We start from the raw sequence: 21,918 nt of genomic DNA, 5'->3' as shown, positions 1-21,918 counted from the left end.
ACCCAATGATAAACTCTTCTGAGAAATTTAAAAAATTCATTAAGGCCAGCCTTAAACTCAAAGGAGAGCTAAGGGACATCTGTCCATTTTCTAACACACTCTTTCTTCCCCATTTCCCAGGCACTATTCTTAGGCACTATTCTTAGGCACTATTACATCTTATCTTCTGAAAAAGAAATCTTTAAAACTTGTCATGCTGATGTGTCACACATGCCAGAAGCAGAGAGAAGTTCAGGCAGGAACACTTTCTAGAATTATCTCAAGTCTCATCTCACTGATGATAACCATCTCTAGAAAGATAACCTCTGCTACCTCAAAAAAATAACTAGTAACTAGGTGATAAGACCATAATGACAGTAATAGAGTGTTTAACATGCTGAAGTCAGGAATGCAGTTTCTCAGGGCTTCTCAACCCTGAGAAGCCACTGGTCAACCCTTCTCAACCACTGGCGCAGTGGTTGAGAATCCACCTGCCAAGGCAGGGGACATGGGTTTGAGCCCTGGTCCGGGAAGATCTCACATGCTGCTGAGCAACTAAGCCCATGCGCCACAGCTGCTGAGCCTGCGCTCTAGAGCCCATGAGCCACAACTACTGAGCCCGTGAGCCACAACTACTGAGCTCGTGTGCCACAGCTACTGAAGTCCGCGTGCCTAGAGCCCGTGCTCTGCAACGGGAGAAGCCACCGCATTGAGAAGCCCGCGCACCGCAACGAAGAGTAGACCCACTCGACGCAAGAGAGCCAGTGCGCAGCAACTAAGACCCAATGCAGCCAAAAATAAATAAATAAAACAAAACTATAAAACTTCATATATATATGCATATAAGAATGCAGTTTCTCAAATCAGCTAGCATGTGCACATCCTTGCCTCTTTTTAAATAGCACCAAAGATCAAATTGTTGGGGAGCAATCAATGATCCCAGCCTTGGAATCAGAGATCTGGGTTCAAATGATGCTTTTGTCAATTACCAGCTAGTAAGCTTAGATGAGTCATTTAAACCCCTTTGAGATTCAGTTTCTTCTTCGGAAAATAGAAATGATACCTAATTTACAGGGATTTTGAAAGGAATAGAAAAGATTAAATATCAGTTAGATTTACCCCCCTCCATGTAACAGGATGTCTTTTTCTCCCCCTGGATGATTTTCAAAGGTTTGAAGCAAGCTTAAAAGTTTGCGTGCATCATAAACATCAAAGGTTAAAACAGGCACTAAAATTTAATTCTGTAATGACTCCCATTATCTTTACAAAAAATAAAGAAAGAAATCATGAGAGTTAATCCCTTGAGGGAGTAAATTCCACAGAGGTAGTAAATACTCCTTTGATCGCTTCTTCCGAGGTATCCATTTGTTAACAACTTGTCACATCCCAATCAGACACTTCTTCCTTTTCCCCCTTTATTTGAAGCAACAACTACATGAATGCAGAATCTAACCAGCCTGGGCTGCTCTTTTATATTTTATGAATGCCAACGTGTTCCCAAAATACTTGCAAAATATTTACAGCAATATGAATTTTTCCTTCCCACTCTCTTGTGAAAGGTAATACTTTTAATGTTATGTTATAAATTTGTTATTTCCGTATTATCTTTTCTAAAAAGACTCATAAAGCGCTTGTGTGATAAGTTTCAGAAAGTAAGTTAGCACCAGGAGATATTTCCAGCGAGATGCTCCCAGCTTGATATAAAGAAATATGCCAGTCGGCGTCTGAGAAATTTCTGTGGGCAACATACATTTTAAGGGTTTGAAGCAGGGTATGTTTTTACTAATTTCTGTTCTCCGCTTCCTCTCAGCTGACCTCATTGGAAAGAGCCTCATTCATTCATCCATCTATCCATTCATTCATTCATATATTCTTTTAAAAGTATATATAACTTCCCTGTTTAGAACTATCAATGCCTTCCTATTGCACTTATAATAAATTCAGACTCTGATGAATTACAAAGCCTTATATGATGTAAAGTCTGGAGTCTAGACCCTGCCTCCTCTGACCTTATTTGAAATTCCTTTCCTGCTCCTTCACCCTGCTGCAACTATGTTGGTCTTCCTGTCCTTGGTGAGATAAGCTGGGACCTGTGACCTAGGACCTTTACTGCAGTGCTTGCACCTGAACCAATGAATCCCCCAAGCTAGAGAGTACAAAGAAACTACAAGGGACTAAAAATAACTACACGCATGCGCAGCTCGGGTGATTATAATAAGATACAAAAAGGCCACAAACCAACTGCCATGTCTGAGGTGCCGGGAGCAAGCAGGATACTGCGCATGACCCCTGCGCACAGCACCACCAAGTGGGTGGGCAGACCACGTAAGCCACGCCTTCTCCCCAGCCCACTGATCCTCCCTCACCCTCATCCCATTTAAGGAATCGGCTTGTCACTTCCTCGGGAAGTGAGCAAGCGCACCTGTTACTTATTTTCACTCCCTTGTGCTGTAGCACGAGTCCCAGTAAAACCTTGCCTAAATTTCTCCTCTGGCTTCTTATCAATTTCTTTCTTTTTTTTTTTTTTTTTTGTGGTACGCGGGCCTCTCACTGTTGTGGCCTCTCCCATTGCGGAGCACAGGCTCCGGACGTGCAGGCTCCGCGGCCATGGCTCACGGGCCCAGCCGCTCCGCGGCATGTGGGATCTTCCTGGACCGGGGCACGAACTCGCGTCCCCTGCATCGGCAGGCGGACTCTCAACCACTGCGCCACCAGGGAAGCCCTCAATTTCTATTAATTAAAGATTCCAAGGACCTGGGTCAGTAACATTGGAAACATACTTTGTTTCTGCCACTGACTCTGCCTGAAATGTTTCCCAGAGGTCTCAGACACCAGGCTACTGCTCGTCATTTAGGAGTCAATTCTTAAATACACCTCTTTGGAGAGACCTTCCCTTCCTGATCCCACCCCCAGCCCTGGAGCTGTTCTCTAGCGCATCGTCTTGCTTTGTTTTCCTCCTCACACTTCGTGCTATCTGCAATGATCTTATTTGCTTATTTGTTCTCATGTTCATAGTCAGTCCATTTACTCTCACTAGAATCTAAGTCTGTGAAAAAAGAGTCTGTCTAAATTTTCCAGCAACAGGAATACAGTAATGCTAAGTACACTGTAAAGGCCCAATGATTCCTTATGGAATTCATGACTGGATACATTGACCCCCTTCATAAAACATTCACTGAGTTCTTCTATGAGTCAAATATCTTCTAAATCCAGGCTTCTGACGTTTTTTTCTAAAGGACTCCTATGAGCCATTTAAGTCTCCACCAATCCCTTTTCCAGACTTAAGAGTTGAACATGTACAAATATTACAAGGATGCATATTTGACAAGGTGGGAAGCCCAGCACAAAGTTTTATGATTTTTTATCCCCCGCTTAGAACTGTGATATGACTATCTTAGAAAGCTGTGCTATGTGTGTTAGGAGTTCTTTGCCTTCCTAAAGTGAAAAGCACTCTTAAGTCAAGAACTTCATCATTCAGTTCCCAATAATTATTAATTGTTTTGCTATTTCAATTGTACAGGAAAAACTTATAAAATGCTGTGTTCTGTGTTACAAAGAGCAATCTGAATAGGACTGGAATAGAACAACGCTGCAACTGACATACCGAAACAAGAGATTAATCAGTCTCAATAAATGGAAATTAGACGTAGGCCTAATATAAATATTATAAAGGAAATGGAAAACATGACCCACTCAATCTCTCCTCCTCCCACCTCATTCCCTGTTCATTTATTATGGATCTTTATATTCTATATTGGGCCCTGGATTCCACCATTGTATAGAACTCAATGTTAGATTGAATCAGATAATACTTTAAACTATTTTCTATTGAATTGAAATGGTAATTCTGATAATAGGTGGGTTAGCCTCATCCTGGCAATGAAACCAGCAAAAGAAGTGAAAACAAATGAAGAGAGAAAAGGGAGGGAAGAGATCGATAAGTTAAAGCCAGTATATATTTTCCGTGTCTCTCTCATTGAGCTAATGTTTTCAAAACTACTTGTAAGGTTTTCAGTATGATCATTAGACATTATTTTAATTCTTAGTCCAGTAGATAAAATATGCCAACATTTATATGTAAAGATAATGTACAGAGATGTTTTTGACACCTCAGCAAAAAGGCATAGCTTTTTTTTTTTTAATTCATAGGAGCTTTTATCCATAAGAGGTCAATAAGTATTCCACATACCCTCTACTCTCTCTTCTGGTTGTGTAACCTTAAATAGCCACTTGTGTAACATGTATTTAACGATACAAATCTCATAGGGCTTTAACAGCATAGGGCTAAGAGAAGGCTCTGTGGGAGGAAGAGCTTTGTGCAACATAAACGTGCCAGGCAGCCTCCCCAAACCCTATTCCTATCCCTGGCATGTACATGACCTAACGATTGTTACACCTTGTTCTGCTACATTTATATTATATTGACAGACTTTTGGGGCCACTTTTCCTCTCTGTAAATAAGATACAATATGAAAAAGCTAGAAGTTATAAAAGTCACCTGCTTTATTCCTCTCTCTCTCTCTTTTTTTTTTAGTTAATAATAAAATAATAACTAACATTTATTGGTCATTTGTCACATGGCAGGCAATGTGCCAACAGCTTTCCCTGCCTTGTCTCATTTTTTTTCTTATTTTTTCTTTTGTTTTGTAACATCTTTATTGGAGTACAATTGCTTTACAATGGTGTGCGAGTTTCTGCTGTATAACAAAGTGAATCAGCTATACATATACATATATCTCCATATCTCCTCCCTGTTGCATCTCCCTCCCACCCTCCCTATCCCACCCCCCTAGGTGGTCACAAAGCTCCGATCTGATCTCCCTGTGCCATGCGGCTGCTTCCCACTGCTATCTATTTTACATTTGGTAGTGTATATATGTCCAAGGCATAACTTTTTGAAGCACCTTTAGAGCAAGTTTTTCAGGAGATGAACCCACTTCCCAATTCCACAGTCTAGTAAGTTCAAATAGATACAAGAGCTTAAAAGCCAAAATGTCTGCAGTTGAGCATCTAAAACAGTTATTTATCATAAAAATATTCTTTATCATTTTCTTTTTTAAAAAAGTGCTATTTGTGCTGTCTTCTAGTTATGTCAATGAGATACTTTTCAGCTCACTTCAGGATTACTACTCCTGCTCAATAACGGTTTTTTTTAAAGTAACTGGAGATTTTTTGGAAGCATTTGATCAGAATTTTACCTCAATGTGCATAAGAGAGGAAGCTCCTTTGCGCATAACGTTTATCAAGAAATTTCATAGCAAAACCACTAAATTCCAATCACTTCCTTTCAAATACAAAAGTAACAGACGTGAGAAATTGATAGAGCTTATGTTAGCTTCCAGTTTTCCACTTCCTTTACCATTAAACAACAAGTTTAATGAATTATAAAGTGACTCTACCTTTCCACACCTTCTTTCCTTTCCATCGCAAACATGTGAATAACAAAATGGCTTAAAGGCAGTAAGTTAAGAAAGGAGAAGCAGATAGTCTGAATAACTCACACACAGGAGAGGAAACACTTAGGGATTACTAGAAGCACAAATTCTTCCACTAAGGCTTTCTACATCCTACCCAACCAATTCAATGAAAAACGCCTTCAGTCAAAACGATACAATGGAATGAGAGATTCTACTTAGGAAACAGAAGCAACTACATACGTGAATGACCACTCTCAGAGAGGGCCCAACAGCAGGACATTTTTATAAGTATAGTGATAAATTATAATTTCCATTGACTTTGTGAGTTCAACACTCCCCTCCAGAAGGGAAGCCTTGGATTCCTATGTCAAAAGAGAAGCCTCTTATCAGATTCCTAGTGATTCAATAATTTCTCTATCTATATGTGGGATTACAGTAAAAACTGTTAATTTTCCATACGACACCCTTGTAAATAGTTATCAACAACACTACCTTTCTCCTTCACATAGCCCTCAGAAGTCCACGTCTATGGTTCCACTGAGTGCCTGGGTCTTCACATTACAAGATCAACGCACACCTGTCTACAATGGAGTTATGAACATACAAAAAAGCTCTGTGCTGTTTCACAAAATAGACTCTCATGCAAGCTCACCCTGAAGACTATTTTCACTTTAGCCTGTTGATTCTAAAGACTTTTTTTTGGCTTCTTGATGTGATTTTTCTTTTATCCTTCCACCATACACAGCAAGACAAAGCCTTGGAAAGACACCCTTTAGATAGAGTTACACAATTTTCGCAAATGGAAACACCGATGCCAAAGAACTGGAATTGTTTAGTTCAGAGGGATGAAGAGAAAACCCTGTGCTGAACAAAAGAACGTAAGCAGCATTCAAAGGTTAGGCTGTCGTGACACACTGCACATGACTGTGGCCCACTTCACTTGGCGCCCAGAGGAGAAACACTGCCCTCCACTGCCAAAGTAACCTGGGTGGCCACAGTCTGGCTACTTTCTACCAGCCAAACTATTTTATTCTTTTAGATTCTTGTCCTTTTTAATTGGAGTGTGTTGTGAACTTTATTTTTTTCCCAATTCAGAATAACTATGAAAGGAACATGGTGGGCAGGGCTACATCTTCCATAGGGAACACTGTTCAGCCAGAGAAAGGGAATAACTTGTAATTGTCTTAACACTTACCTAACATGACCGGGAAAAGAAAGAAGAGCCGTATGTAAATATATACATATATATATACGTATATATGTACATATATATATTTTAGTAGATAATAAGAAAAAAATGGATGGGGCTCAGGGATTTTCCTGAATTTAAAAATGGTGCTTTCACTGCAGTTTCCCTTCCTTCTCCTGGAGACTGTCCACAGAATTCAGTGGCATTGTTCTGGAAAGCTAAAATTGAGAATGAAGAGAAAGGGAAGAGAAAAACAGCCACAGAAAACTATGATAAGTTTTCTCCTCTTTCTCTCCACTTGGGTCATGAGTCCATGAATTAGAGTTGGTGAAATCCCCAGATCTGCATCAGGAACTCTGCTGGCGTCTTCTGAGTTATGCCCAATGCTGCCCCCCTCCTGGTACAGTTTAACTGTGCTTCTGCTATGGGAGCTCCAAGAATAGTTGCTACAGCAGATATTTTTGTTAACTTGCTGAGTAAGATATCAGAGAATAGGGAATGGAGGGGGCTGTGTTGATACTGTAGATAAGGTCCATGCAGACAGAGTCATTGGGCCAAATAGAAATTTTCATTACTTATTTTTTGTAAATGACTTACAAGGCAGAGTATGTCCAGGTGTGGGGTTCGGAGAACATTTCACACCCCAGTCTCCAAGGTCCTGTTTCTCAATGTTCATATTTCTCCTATTTTTGACACAAGATCCATTTCTTTCAAATGGAAATTGTATCTCCAGTGATGCAGACACATCCACAGAAGCATAGTAGTAATGAGGTCATTTACATGTATATGATTGGGTGAAAGGTTATTTCCTTATTGGAGTTTACTCATTTTTAAAATTCTTTATTCATCATTTTTATTCATTTTATTTTACTTTATTCATTCAACACCCCTACTGTGGCATATGTTCTTGGATTATAGCATTTATATTCAAATAAATATTCTAATATTCTAAATATTCTGATGCTAATAAAAACTTTCGGTATACCCAAAGAACAGAAAGAGAATAAATCTGTTTTAAGCTGGATCTCTGGGATTGTCTAGAAGCATGTGTGTGTGTGTGTGTGTGTGTGTGTGTGTGTGTGTGTTGTGTGTACACCCACATAAACTCACCGATACATAAATTCAATAGATGAAAGAGACAAATCATCCACAAAGGACTTTGGACCTTGACTCCTATCAGCAGATACGCCTGGAATGTTGCAGTAAATCAGCAAGTTTCTTAACAAATTTTATATTTACTAATCAGAAATAGAAGCAAAGGATCCTTTAATATTTTTGTGTTGGTTTTTAAGGGAGAGATCTGGTAAGGCTAGACAGCAAATCGTGGAAAGAGTATAATACACAGAAAACAAAGAAAAGACACAAAGACAAATGTGTTATAAGGTAACAGAATGAATGGCAGACCCCGCCCTTCCTGTTTCACATATCAGTATTTTTTTTTTAGACTTCTGCAGGTAGAACTAGAATTCTTTTATATTCAAGTAGGTCCAGCTGCCTTTAATGGGGGGGCGTGTTTAAGTAGCGGAGTGTGAGTCAAGCTAAACTAACCCGTTCTGAATCTGGCTGCTGTTCCTCTCTGAATTTTTCCTGACCTTCCCTTTCTTGGCAGTCTGAAGGCTCTAATATCTTGTCTTCTGGCTATGAGAGCAGAACATATGGTTTGCTTGAAGATTCTTGTTAAACATTTGTCCATTAACCTGACAGTAGGAAGTGCTAAAGAGTAGAAGCAGGAGTCAGGTCAGACACTCACCTCAAGTCCAAAGCAAACACACTTGCCCCTAAAAAACATACTTGATCTTCAATTTCAGGAAAATCAAATACAAAGGTAACTACTGATATTTTCTCCCTGTGATTTTAGGACATTCTTTGATGAAGCTATTTCATCATTAGTTCTGTTATCAGATATGATTTCTTTTCCTTGGAGAAAACAGATTTAAACAAACAAACAGAAGCTTAAAGCAAGGAATTAGGGTCTGGGTAAGATCTAGGAATAATATTTTGGTTCTAAGTCCTAAACACTTCAGCTGCCTTTATGCTAGTTACAGATTATTCAGGAGAATCTGCCCTGCCCCCTCCCAATCCCCACAGCAACCCATAAGAAATTTCCTACCTAAAATTTGTGAAATATAATTGTGTTATGTTGCTGGATAATTTCTACACAATAACTAATATAGTAGTAGAGAACCTCTGTAAACCATGAGGAATCATGGCAACTACAGCTCACGGGGGGATCCAAGATTCCCTACCAATCTGTATCCATCCGTCAACAACTCAGATTTTAATTTGGGCTCCTTCATTTCGACTTTATCAAATTCCCATTACCATCTGCCCTCTCTGGTCCATTGAGTTTTGAAAGAAAGCGTGCATATGGTAGTAGGGGTGATTAATCAGCAGAAGTGAGGTTCTTACAACCGCATGAGTAAACCTCCTTTTCCTTTTCACAGACTGATAATCATTTTTTTTAAAAAGATGACGGTCAACTCATCATTACTACCAAAGTGTCTTATTCATACTGCAGATTATGCAGACCAGTCTGCAAACAACATCCTCTTCCCTGTGGGACTCGGGTCTCACCTGTCTCCTACTTCATTCATACCCCAACTGGTTGGCTTATTAACCACTTACCAGGGCAGGTACTGTTTCAATTCATTTTTTCATCCAACCATCCAACCATTCAAAAGACATCTGTTGAGTGCACTTGCCAATCAGTGAGCTAGGGGATTTATATTATTATTTTTAATCCTAACACCCCCATGAGGTAACTTTCTTACGCCTATCTTACAAATGACAAACTGGGACTTGGATAAATTCATTAACTTGCTAGACCAAGTCTGTACGATGTCAAAGCTTGTGCCCATTCTTCTACTTTATAGAGGGCAGAAGAAGACAACAGATGATTAATCACAATTTTTTTACATTTTGGGCTAACATGATCTTCCACGGGCTTAAAAGAGAGAAAGTCGCCACCTCTTCCAGGTCGGTCCAGCTCAGTGGAGTAAATGAGTACATCTGTTCACTTGTCAGATGTGCTCTTTTGAAAAAAAAAACTGAAGTTATACAAATATTTGCTATTCCATTAACTTATATAATCTAGCGACTAATGAACACAAAATGAATTTTTGCATTTGGGGCTATTTGTCTTGCCATTAGCTAAAAACATTATGACAAATTTCACCCGTAACATAAACAATCCTGAGCTATTTTAAAGTTCAGAAAATGCAAAGCGAGTGCTGAATCTCAGTGGAAGCCTAATTTTTACAACTGTCTTCCTCTTTGCATCAGGCCTCTTTTCTGTGTGGTTTCCATTTCAAAATCATGCAATGAACATACCGTTCTGACCTCTAGCCATCTGTTGGCAGCTGAGAGGAATAAGTAGGCAATGTTGTTCGTGTCTGTCAGTTCCAGCATTCGCTGCTTAAATCTGGTTTCATGCCTGCAGAAAACAAAAATATTATGATGTTAGCTACACAACAGGAGAAATAATAAAAAACAGTCACACTTCCTACTACACTATTTACTCAACACGGTGACAAACTGATGGGATGGAATGACTAGTAAATGGACTCCTACTTGCAAATAAAGGCCAGCTGCTACTGCTCTCCTGCACCCTTACTGAGAGATGGTGTGGTGCAGTGTTTCCTTCCTTTCTCAACCCCTGCTATGGAAAGGAATCTTTCCAGTGACAAAGTCCTATTAAAGATTGTTTCATAAATTTCCACATAACGATGGCAGCCATGAAAACAAGGCATGGTCTATGTCGCAAGTGCCCTACAAAAACCAGAAGAAGTTGTACAGATATGCAACATACTCCACCTACTTTCTATTGCATGTGTTTTACTTTTCCACATGGCATGGTTGGAGTTGGGTGGAAGGTTCTAGAAGAGACTCAGGGAAGACAGGAAAATATGCATTTGTAACAGGCAAATATATACTTTAAATTTTTTCTTTTTGCTCAGTGTTTCTGGGACTCAAAGAAGGAAAATGAAGTGGCAAGAAGTGGAGGATGGGGGTCCTTGCAAATGACAGATGTCCTTGTGAAGCAAGATATCATATAATCTCAAAGTTTCAAACTATTTGTAAGAATGGTCATTACATGAAAGAAACTCTCGGTGTGTGGTGCTTACAAGGGTCTATGACACATGCAGTTTAGATACTGATTCTTGGCCAAATTAAGTTCATTCTAGGGAATTAACATAATCAGACCAAATTCTGTGTAACCTGTGTTATAAAGGAAACTTCTAATAAAAACCTCATCCATTCGAACGCGTGAGCTACTTCTCCAAGAAACTCATGTTACATGGTGATAAATCTTTTCTACGTCGCAAAAATAGCCTCTTTTTATTTTTCAATCATTTTCCCTCAGTAACAGAAACAATGGAAAGCTGGATCAGATAACCAAAATAACTAGTTTGAAGGCTGGAGGAAATGCCAAAGGTTTGTTCAATTTTCTGTGTTCATGGCTTATCTTACACAGACCTCCTTCTATGTATTATGTTTGCAAGAAGCAGCCAAATTTCATCTGACAGCCCAGTGGTAATTCCTATTTGATAAGAGACTGCTCCAAGTCCCCCCAGATCTTCAAATCAATTTTCACAAGTTTATAATAAGCAATCACTATGTCAAAAATGAAGAAGTCCAGGGTGGGGTGTTCACTTGGCCCATGAAGCCATCCATACAGGCCAATATAAAGCAGATACTTGATGCTTATCCAATCAATCTGATCATTCCAATATGCCAAACCAGAAAAATCAGATAATTGAGTCAGACAGCAACATCTGAGCTACACTAATCAAAGGATACAGCCATCAGAGCCAAATCATGACCTCACTTTGAGTTATGTAGCCTTGACCCAAATGCCATGCACAGGAGGACCTGTGCTGAATAGCAACGCACTGGGGCGGGACTGAGCAGACGGAGAAAGAGGACTACCCTGGTGATGACCCTTTTAGAGATGGACAGAGTGAATAATTAAGGTAGGAGGACTCATAGGGTTACAGGATTTACGGAGATAGTGGATTTCAACTGTAAACAGATATAGCCGATTCTGTATTTGCATTGTTAGGTGTCACCCACTCATTCAGAAACATTCATCAAGCACGGGCACTAGGTGAGACATTAGAATATATATGTCCGAATAGAATAAGACACGACCTCTGCCCTAGAGGAGCCCATTGTTTAGTGAAGGAAGGAAGCACGGTATGAACAAGTAAGGAAGGCACAACACAGAAGCCAATCCTAACGGCCCTATGCGCAAAATGCTACATGAACATAAAGGAAGGTGATGATTTGGACTGATCAGAATGGTAGGGAACGGGGTGGAGGGTGGGGAAAGATGGATTAAGTAAGTTTCACAAAGGACTAGGAAGATGTCTGAGTGAGGTTTTAAGAAATGGGCTGAATTTTTCAGGTGAACAAGGGGGGACAAAGCACTGGAGGTATCAGAAACAACATGAGCAAAGGAACAGAAGTGAGAAAACTCAACATGTTCAGGGGCTGGAGGAGACAGGGCCTTCTCCCTAGAGGGCTGTGGTGATGGAGAGATTGGGGGTGGGGGTGGGGGGCGTTTGGACCAAAGCCTGTGGACTCCACTTGAGATGAACATCAAACACTTCACTGTGACAAAGTGCTTTGTCTGGGGCTCTCCTTACTCTTCCTTTAGTTTGGGGATATTGTTGCAGATATACTCTTAAAGAGTTTGTAAATGGAGTTGGCAACAATCTGAAGCAGCAGTGAAAGGGGAGGGGTGGAAATGCAGCGAACATTCTTTCTGTGTGTTTCTATTTGGCAAGAACCCTTCTGTTTTCCTAATGGAAACTTTGACACACTCAGTCTGTATCTTTTCATCCACATCCAGCTCATCTTTTGAACATTCTTAGACCTTTATTCTGTCAGACCACAAAAAAAAAGCAGGAAAGGTCACTGAAATCTCAGTCTAATTTAACTGTGATCCTTTGGTGGTAAACTACTTGAGGGAGTTCACGACTGCCTGTGAGTACACCACGAACCCTGAACGCAGGGGAGGAAAGCAGCCTAATCAGTAAATATGAACTTTCCAAAGCGTTGAGGACTCTGGGGACTCTTACTAGCCTGGAAGAAAGGAAGAAATAGATGGAAAAGAATGTGTTTGATACTTAACCACAAGTTACCAAATGTAAAGATTCTAGAATTTTTTTCATGGTAGCAAAACTATCCCCACATTGTAAAACTTCCTTTCGTTTAAAAGTGCTGATATTGGTGGTACGTTATATTTACTTTAAAAATGAACCGTGGAAGATCTAAATCTGGATGAGTCTGATGCATGTACTGCTACATAAAAGTTGGGTTGTCTTTCGTGTCTTCCGATCATCATTCACGTCTTAGATGTCACGTAATAGTTTGTCTTTCTTACAGCTCTCTAGAATTTTCCTGACGTAAAATTAGAAATAGTCAAGCCAAATTCTGCTCATGTGTCTGGTAAAGAAGGTAAGTGAAAAAAATAAACGTTGACTTTTTTTTTTTTTTTTGCGGTACGCAGGCCTTTCGCTGTTGTGGCCTCTCCCGTTGCGGAGCACAGGCTCCGGACGCGCAGGCTCAGAGGCCATGGCTCATGGGCCCAGCTGCTCCGCGGCATGTGGGATCTTCCTGGACCGGGGCACGAACCCGCGTCCCCTCCATCGGCAGGCGGACTCTCAACCACTGCGCCACCAGGGAAGCCCTAAACGTTGACTTTTGATCAAGTTTCTCTTTCATGCTAAATCATCATTTCCTTCAAAATGCTTTATGTGATTCCAGTCCTCAGCACTCTCGGAAAATGACCTGACCTTGTTCTTCACCAAGAAAATAGAGGCTGTTTTCAGTTGAACCCATCAACTCTTCCACCTACCAGCTTGCCTGAATCCAGTCACTGATTATCCCCCACCTGCCATGTTATCCCATCCATTTTCTCTGTGGTATTTATCTCGGTTAGAAACAAAAGGCCATGTCTTTGGAGTCTTTCTATATCCACAGCAAGAGTAGCAGCTAGCATGTGTTCAAAACTCAAATAAATTAACTTGAAAGGACTTGTTTGGTGAAAAATGTAATTTTTAATATGGTGTACTTATGAGTACCACTGGGCATTGCTGGCTACTATTAGAACATAAATCTTATCTTAATACCTACATTCAAAGTCAATAAATGGTGTTACCATCTCCAATAAGAGGCACTGCACACTCTGATGGGAAAACACACCACTGTGGAAAGTATAAATGCTTCACAATGAAACCTAGGTAGATTTATGTAGAAATTCTGTGATGCATGTTGTAGATGATGGCTGTATCTTTATATTCTACTTTTTGACTCAGTTATATGTATATATATATATACATACGTGTAATACAAATATTTCTTAGGTTAGAAAAATCTCTAATTGAAATCAATACAGATCACCACTAACTGCTGAACAATTATCTACAGGAAGACACTGGAACTCACTGAAAGAGATACCTCATATCCAAAGACAAAGGAGAAGCTGCAATGAGACGCTAGGAGGGGCGCAATCACAATAAAATCAAGTGCCGTAACCGCTGGGTGGGTGACTCACAAACTGGAGAACACTTATACCACAGAAGCCCATCCACTGGAGTGAAGGTTCTGAGACCCACATCAGGCCTCCCAACTTGGGGGTCCAGCGGGAGGAAGAATTCCCAGAGAATCAGACTTTGAAGCCTAGCAGGATTTGATTGCAGGACTTTGACAGGACCGGGGGAAACAGCGACTCCAATCTTGGAGGGCACACACAAAGTAGGGTGTGCATCAGGACCCAGGGGAAGGAGCAATGATCCCATAGAAGACTGAACCAGACCTACCAGTTAGTGTTGGAGGGTCTCCTGCAGAGGCAGGGGGTGGCTGTGGCTCACCATGCGGACAAGGACACTGGCAGCAGAAGATCTGGTAAGTACTCCTTGGCATGAGCCCTCCTGGAGTCCGCCATTAGCCCACCAAAGAGCCTGTAGCCTCCATTGCTGGGTTGCCTCAGGCCAAACAATGAACAGGGGCGGAACTCAGCCCCACCCATCAGCAGACAAACAGATTAAAGTTTTACTGAGCTCTGCCCACCAGAGCAACACCCAGCTCTACGCACCACCAGTCTCTTCCATCAGGAAGCTTGCACAAGCCTCTCAGATAGTCTCATCCACCAGAGGGCAGACAGTAGAAGCAAGAAGAACTACAATCCTGCAGCCTGTGGAATGAAAACCACATTCACAGAAAGATAGACAAAATGAAAAGGCAGAGGACTATGTACCAGATGAAGGAACAAGATAAAAACCCAGAGAAACAACTAAATGAAGTGGAGATAGGCAACATTCCAGAAAAAGAATTCAGAATAATGATAGTGAAGGTGATCCAGGACCTCGGAAAAGAATGGAGGCAAAGATTGAGAAGATGCAAGAAATGTTTAACAAACACCTAGAAGAATTAAAGAACAAACACCTAGAAGAATTAAAGAAGAAACAAACAGAGATGAACAATACAATAACTGAAATGAAAAATGCACTAGAAGGAATCAATAGCAGAATAACTGAGGCAGAAGAACGGATAAGTGACAGACTGGTGGAATTCACTGCTGTGGAGCAAACAATGAAAAGAAATAAAGACAGCCTAAGAGACCTCTGGGACAACATTAAATGCACCAACATTTGCATTATACAGGTCCCAGAAGGAGAAGAGAGAGAGAAAGGACCCAGGAAAATATCTGAAGAGATTATAGTCGAAAACTCCCCTAACATGGGAAAGGAAATAGCCACTCAAGCTCAGGAAGCACAGAGAGTCCCAGGCAGGATAAACCCAAGGAGAAACACGCTGAGACACACAGTAATCAAACTGACAAAAATTAAAGACAAAGAAAAATTATTAAAAGCACAGAGAGTCCCAGGCAGGATAAACCCAAGGAGAAACACGCTGAGACACACAGTAATCAAACTGACAAAAATTAAAGACAAAGAAAAATTATTAAAAGCAACAAAGGAAAAATGACAAATAACATACAAGGGAACTCACATAGGTTAACAGCTGATTTTTCTGCAGAAACTCTACAAACCAGAAGGGAGTGGCACAATATATTTAAAGTGATGAAAGGGAAGTACCTACAACCAAGATTACTCTTTCTGGCAAGGATCTCATTCAGATTCAACAGAGAAATCGAAAGCTTTACAGACAAGCAAAAGCTAAGAGAATTCAGCACCACCAAACCAGCTCTACCACAAATACTAAAGGAACTTCTCTAAGTGGGAAACACAAGAGAAGAAAAGGACCTACAAAAACAAACACAAAAGGATTAAGGAAATGGTACTAGGAGCATACATATCGATAATTACCTTAAATGTGAATGGATTAAATGTTCCAACCAAAAGACACAGGCTCGCTGAATGGATACAAAAACAAGACCAATCTATATGTTGTCTACAAGAGACCCACTTCAAACCTAGGGACACATACAGACTGAAAGTGAGGGGATGGAAAAAGATATTCCATGCAAATGGAAATCAAAAGAAAGCTGGAATAGCAATACTCATATCAGATAAAATTAACTTTAAAATAAAGAATGTTACAAGAGACAAGAAAGGACACTACATAATGATCAAGGGATCAATCCAAGAAGAAGATATAACAATTGTAAATATATATGCACCTAACAGAGGAGCACCTCAATACATAAGGCAAATGCTAACTGCTATAAAAGAGGAAATCGAGAGTAACACAATAATAGTGGGGGACTTTAACACCTCATTTACACCAATGGACAGATCATCCAAACAGAAAACTAATCAGGAAACACAAGCTTTAAATGACACAACAGACCAGATAGATTTAACTGATATTTACAGGACATTCCATCTGAAAACAGCAGATTACACTACACTTCCTTCTCAAGTGCACATGGAACATTCTCCAGGGTAGATCACAAATTAAGCCTTGGTAAATTTAAGAAAATTGAAAACATATCAAGCATCTTTTCCAACCACAATGCTATGAGATTAGAAATAAATTACAGGGAAAAAAACCGTAAAAAACACAAGGAGGTTAAACAATGTGCTACTAAATGACCAAGAGATCACTGAAGAAATCAAAGAGAAAATCAAAAAATACCTAGAAACAAATGACAATGAAAACATGATGATCCAAAACCTATGGGATGCAACAAAAGCAGTTCTAAGCGGGAAGTTTATAGCAATACAATCCTACCTTAAGAAACAAGAAAAATCTCAAATAAACAATCTAACCTTACACCTAAAGGAATTAAAGAAAGAAGAACAAACAAAACCCAAAGTTATCAGAAGGAAAGAAATCATAAAGATCAGACCAGAAATAAATGAAAAACAAATGAAGGAAACAATAACAAAGATCAATAAAACAAAAAGCTGGTTCTTCGAGAAGGTAAACAAAATTGATAAACCTTTAGCCAGACAGTGAGAGGACTCAAATCAAAAAAATTACAAAAGGGCTTCCCTGGTGGCACAGTGGTTGAGAGTCCGCCTACCGATGCAGGGGACACGGGTTCGTGCCCCAGTCCGAGCAGATCCCACATGCGGCGGAGCAGCTAGGCCCGGGAGCCATGGTCACTGAGCCTGCAAGTCCGGAGCCTGTGCTCCGCAACGGGAGAGGCCACAACAGTGAGAGGCCTGCGTACCGCAAAAAAAAAAAAAAATTACAAAAGAAAAAGGAGAAGTTACAATGGACACTGCAGAAATACAAAGCATCATAAGAAACTACTACAAGTAACTCTATCTATGCCAATAAAATGAACAACCTGGAAGAAAAGGACAAATTCTTAGAAAGGTATAACCTTCCAAGACTGAACCAGGAAGAAATAGAAAATATGAACAGACTGATCACAAGTAATGAAATTGAAACTGTGATTAAAAATCTTCCAACAAACAAGTCCAGGACCAGATGGCTTCACCGGTGAATTCTATCAAACATTTAGAAAAGAGCTAACATCCATCCTTCTCAAGCTCTTCCAAAAAAGTACAGAGGAAGGAACACTCCCAAACTCTTTCTATGAGGCCACCATCACCCAGATACCAAAACCAGACAAAGATACTACAAAAAAACAAAATTATAGACCAATATCACCGATGAATATAGATGCAAAAACCCTCAACAAAATACTAGCAAACAGAATCCAACAACACATTAAAAGGATCATACACCATGATCAAGTGTGATCTATCCCAGGGGTGCAAGTCTTCTTCAATATACGCAAATCAGTCAATGTGATACACCATATTAACAACCGAAGAAGAAAAACTATATGATCATCTCAATAGATAGAGAAAAAGCTTTCGACAAAATTCAACACCCATTTATGACAAAAACTCTCCAGAAAGTGTGCATAGAGGGAACCTATCTCAACATAATAAAGGCCATATACCACAAACGCACAGCAAACATCATCCTCAATGGTGAAAAACTGAAAGCATTTCCTCTAAGATCAGGAACAAGACAAAGATGTCCACTCTTGCCACTATTATTCAACATAGTTTTCACATCTTTGCCACTATTATTCAACATAGTTTTGGAAGTCCTAGCCATGGCAATCAGAGAAGAAAAAGAAATAAAAGGAATCCAAATTGGAAAAGAAGAAGTAAAATTGTCATTGTTTGCAGATGACATGATACTATACATACAGAATCCTAAAGATGCTACCATAAAACTACTAGAGCTAATCAATGAAATTGGTAAAGTTGCAGGATACAATATTAATGCACAGAAATCTCTTTCATTCTTATACACCAACAATGAAACATCAGAAAGAGAAATTAAGGAAGCATTCCCATTTGCCATTGCAACAAAAAGAATAAAATACCTAGGAATAAACCTACCCAAGGAGGTAAAAGACCTGTACTCAGAAAACTATAAGACACTGATGAAAGAAATCAAAGATGACACAAACAGATGGAGAGATACACCATGTTCTTGATGAAAATGACTATACTACCCAAAGCAATCTACAGATTCAATGCAATCCCTATCAAATTACCAATGGCACTTTTTACATAACTAGAACAAAAAATCTTAAAATTTGTATGGAGACACAAAAGACCCTGAAGAGCCAAAGCTATCTTGAGGGAAAAAAATGGAGCTTGAGGAATCAGACTGCCTGACTTCAGACTATACTACAAAGCTACAGTAATCGAGATAATATGGTGCTGGCACAAAAACAGAAATATGGATCAATGGAACAGGATAGAAAACCCAGAGATAAACCCATGCACCTATGGTCAACTAATCTATGACGAAGGAGGCAAGGATATACAATGGAGAAAAGACAGTCTCTTCAATAAGTGGTGCTGAGAAAACTGGACAGCTACATGTAGAAGAATGAAATTAGAACTCTCCCTAACACTATACACAAAAATAAACTCAAAATGGATTATGGACCTAAATGTAATACCAGACACTATAAAACCGTTAGAGGAAAACATAGGAAGAACACTCTGACATAAATCACAGTAATATCTTTTTTGACCCACCTCTTAGAGTAATGGAAATAAAAACAAAAATAAACAAATGGGACCTAATGGAACTTAAAAGCTTTTGCACAGGAAAGGAAACCATAAACAAGACGAAAAGACAACCCTCAGAATAGGAGAAAATATTTGCAGATGCATCAATGGACAAAGGATTAATCTGCAAATATATAAACAACTCATGTAGCTCAACATTAAAAAAAACAAACAACCCAATCAAAAAATGGGCAGAAGACCTATATAGACATTTCTCTAAAGAAGACATACAGATGGCCAAGAGGCACATGAAAAGATGCTCAACATCACTTATCATTAGAGAAATGCAAATCAAAACTACAGTGAGGTACTCCCTCACACCGGTTAGAATGGGCATCATCAGGAAATCTACAAACAACAAATGCTGGAGAGGGTGTGGAGAAAAGGGAACCCTCTTGCACTGTTGGTAGGAATGTAAATTGATACAGCCACTATGGAGAACAGTATGGAGATTCCTTAAAAAACTAAAAATAGAACCACCATACGACCCAGCAATCCCACTCCTGGGCATATACCCTGAGAAGACCATAATTCAAAAAGAGTCATGTTCCACAGTGTTCACTGCAGCACTATTTACAATAGCCAGGTCACGGAAGTACCTAAATGACCATCGACAGACGAATGGATAAAGGAGATGAGGTACATATATACAATGGAATACTACTCAGACATAAAAAAGAATGAAATTGGGTCATTTGTAGATACGTGGATGGATCTAGAGACTGTCATACAGAGTGAAGTAAGTCAGAAAGAGAAAAACAAATATCATATATTAACGCATATATGTGGAATCTAGAAAAATGATACAGATGAACTGGTTTGCAAGGCAGAAATAGAGACATAGATGTAGAGAACAAATGTATGGACACCAAGGGGGGAAAGCGGGGCGGGGGGTGGTGGTGGGATGAACTGGGAGATTGGAGTTGACATACATACACTAATATGTATAAAATGGATAACTAATAAGACCTGCTGTATAAAAAATTAATTAATTTAAAAACAGAAATCAATACATGTTTGCATTTAGCACTGCAGAAATATATAATACTTTAAGATGTTGATTTTCTAGAGTAAATGAAACATTCAATGATGCCACCTTCTTTTCTGATTTTATCTGAACAGGGAAAACAGGGTCAGGTAATTCTTTGTGTATTAAGCAGACACTCTTGATGAAAAGCTTGGGATATTACTCTATTTACCAACATTCAAGAAAACTGATTAAATCCTAAAATAACTTTGGTGTAATAATATTTCTTTTATTATTATTATTAATACATTTATTTTAACTTCTATGTTGGGTGTTTTTCTGCTAACCACTGTGGTTAATGCCTTACATGCATTATATCATTAGTCCAACAAGCCTAAGAAGCGAAACTGATTTCCCCATTTCAGAGATGAGGCTAGGGAATTTAAAAGCCTGGTCTAAATCCCACAGCTAGTATCCTTCCAACATGATGCTTAATTCTTTCTTCATTCTTATTAAAATTTCAAAAGATTAAACTCTGTGATCATTTACTGCCACGTTTTTCTTACTACTAGTTTAAAACACGGTCACACACACAGTGGGCATCCAAAAATGGGAGCAATGATCAGTTATATGTAGGTAAATATTTGTTGATGATGTAACTGCCTAATCAACAAAAGGAAAACATGTTTACTCACCTAAATGCCCGAATAGTGGTGAGTCCTTCAGCAGTTTCTGAGAAGTGGCAAAGCAGAGGGAGCTGGGTAGTATCATCAAGTTCCTGGAGATCCCTAGGACAGAGACAAGTGCAAAAATAAACCTTACACTTCTTCAGACTCATAGACTACTGCATTCATTCTAAATTAAGGTTATTATTTATCATCGCAACTATTTTCCTCTAGCACTCAATTAACAAGAACTTCAACAGCTTACAATCTCAAGAGGAAGGGAAAGATAAGTACGTATAATAAATACAGGTCCAGGCTGAATATTATGTGTTGTACAAAAATATCAGCTTTGTATCACAGCTAAAGTAAACTGTTATGGGGACACAGAGGAATGAGCAATTAATTTATATGTAGGAGATGGGAAATATTTTCTTTGAGCAGGTGGAGATTTAGGCCAAATCTTAAGCATGCGGAGGGCTTCAACCAAACAGACAAGAAGAAATGCATTCCAGCTGAGGGAACAAACAAAAGCAAGCACAGAAGACTAAATAACTGGCAAGTTCAATCTGGCTGGTGACAGAATCCTTTGTGTTGTAGTGGGAAAAGGCTGGAAAAACAATGGGCAGGGCTAGACTGCAGAAGATCCTGGATGGTCTGGGAGAAAACACTGAGGACTAGAAATAAAATGATCAGAGCTGGGTTAAAGCAACGTAACTTGGGAGACAGTGTAAAGGATGGAAGAGAATCAGTGAGTAAAGATAGTCTATGTAAGAAATTTTTTTTAAAGTTCTTAATTATTGTGATGTGGGTGAAATTTAAAATAAGGGGATATTGTGAGATCGCCTACTAGAAGTAGCTTTCTAAACTGCTACAGTCAACTCGTAGCAGAGTGAATAAGAGAGGAGAGCCACACAGATATAGAAAAGAAACCTACGGTTTCCAAAGGGGATGGGGGGAGAGATAAATTAGGAGTTTGGGATTAATATATACACACTACCATATATAAAGTAGGTAAACAACAAGAACCTGCTATACAGCACAGGGAACTATACTTAATATCTGGTAATAACCTATAATGGAAAGTAATCTGAAAAAGAATACAAATATATGTGTGTGTATAACTGAATCACTTTGCTGTACACCTGAAACTAATACAACATTGTAAATTAACTAT

General features: G+C 39.4%; 1 protein-coding gene across 2 annotated transcripts in view; it reads right to left on the bottom strand.

The window, feature by feature from the left end:
• ABCC9 (ATP binding cassette subfamily C member 9) overlaps nt 1-21,918 on the bottom strand; it is a 148,844-nt gene that overhangs the window by 19,081 nt on the left and 107,845 nt on the right. For both annotated transcript variants that reach the window (XM_060166742.1, XM_060166743.1), the window contains 2 exons: nt 20,775-20,867; nt 9,916-10,018 (listed from right to left, as the gene is read on the bottom strand). In XM_060166742.1, coding sequence (XP_060022725.1) covers nt 9,916-10,018; nt 20,775-20,867 — 196 coding nt within the window. The remainder of the gene's footprint in view (nt 1-9,915; nt 10,019-20,774; nt 20,868-21,918) is intronic.

The sequence above is a fragment of the Lagenorhynchus albirostris genome, chromosome 11 (genome assembly GCF_949774975.1).
Source record: "Lagenorhynchus albirostris chromosome 11, mLagAlb1.1, whole genome shotgun sequence".
In the NCBI taxonomy this organism is placed as follows: Eukaryota; Metazoa; Chordata; class Mammalia; order Artiodactyla; family Delphinidae; genus Lagenorhynchus; species Lagenorhynchus albirostris.
Note: the sequence above shows the minus strand (reverse complement) of the source record. Positions and strands in the feature narration are given on the sequence as shown.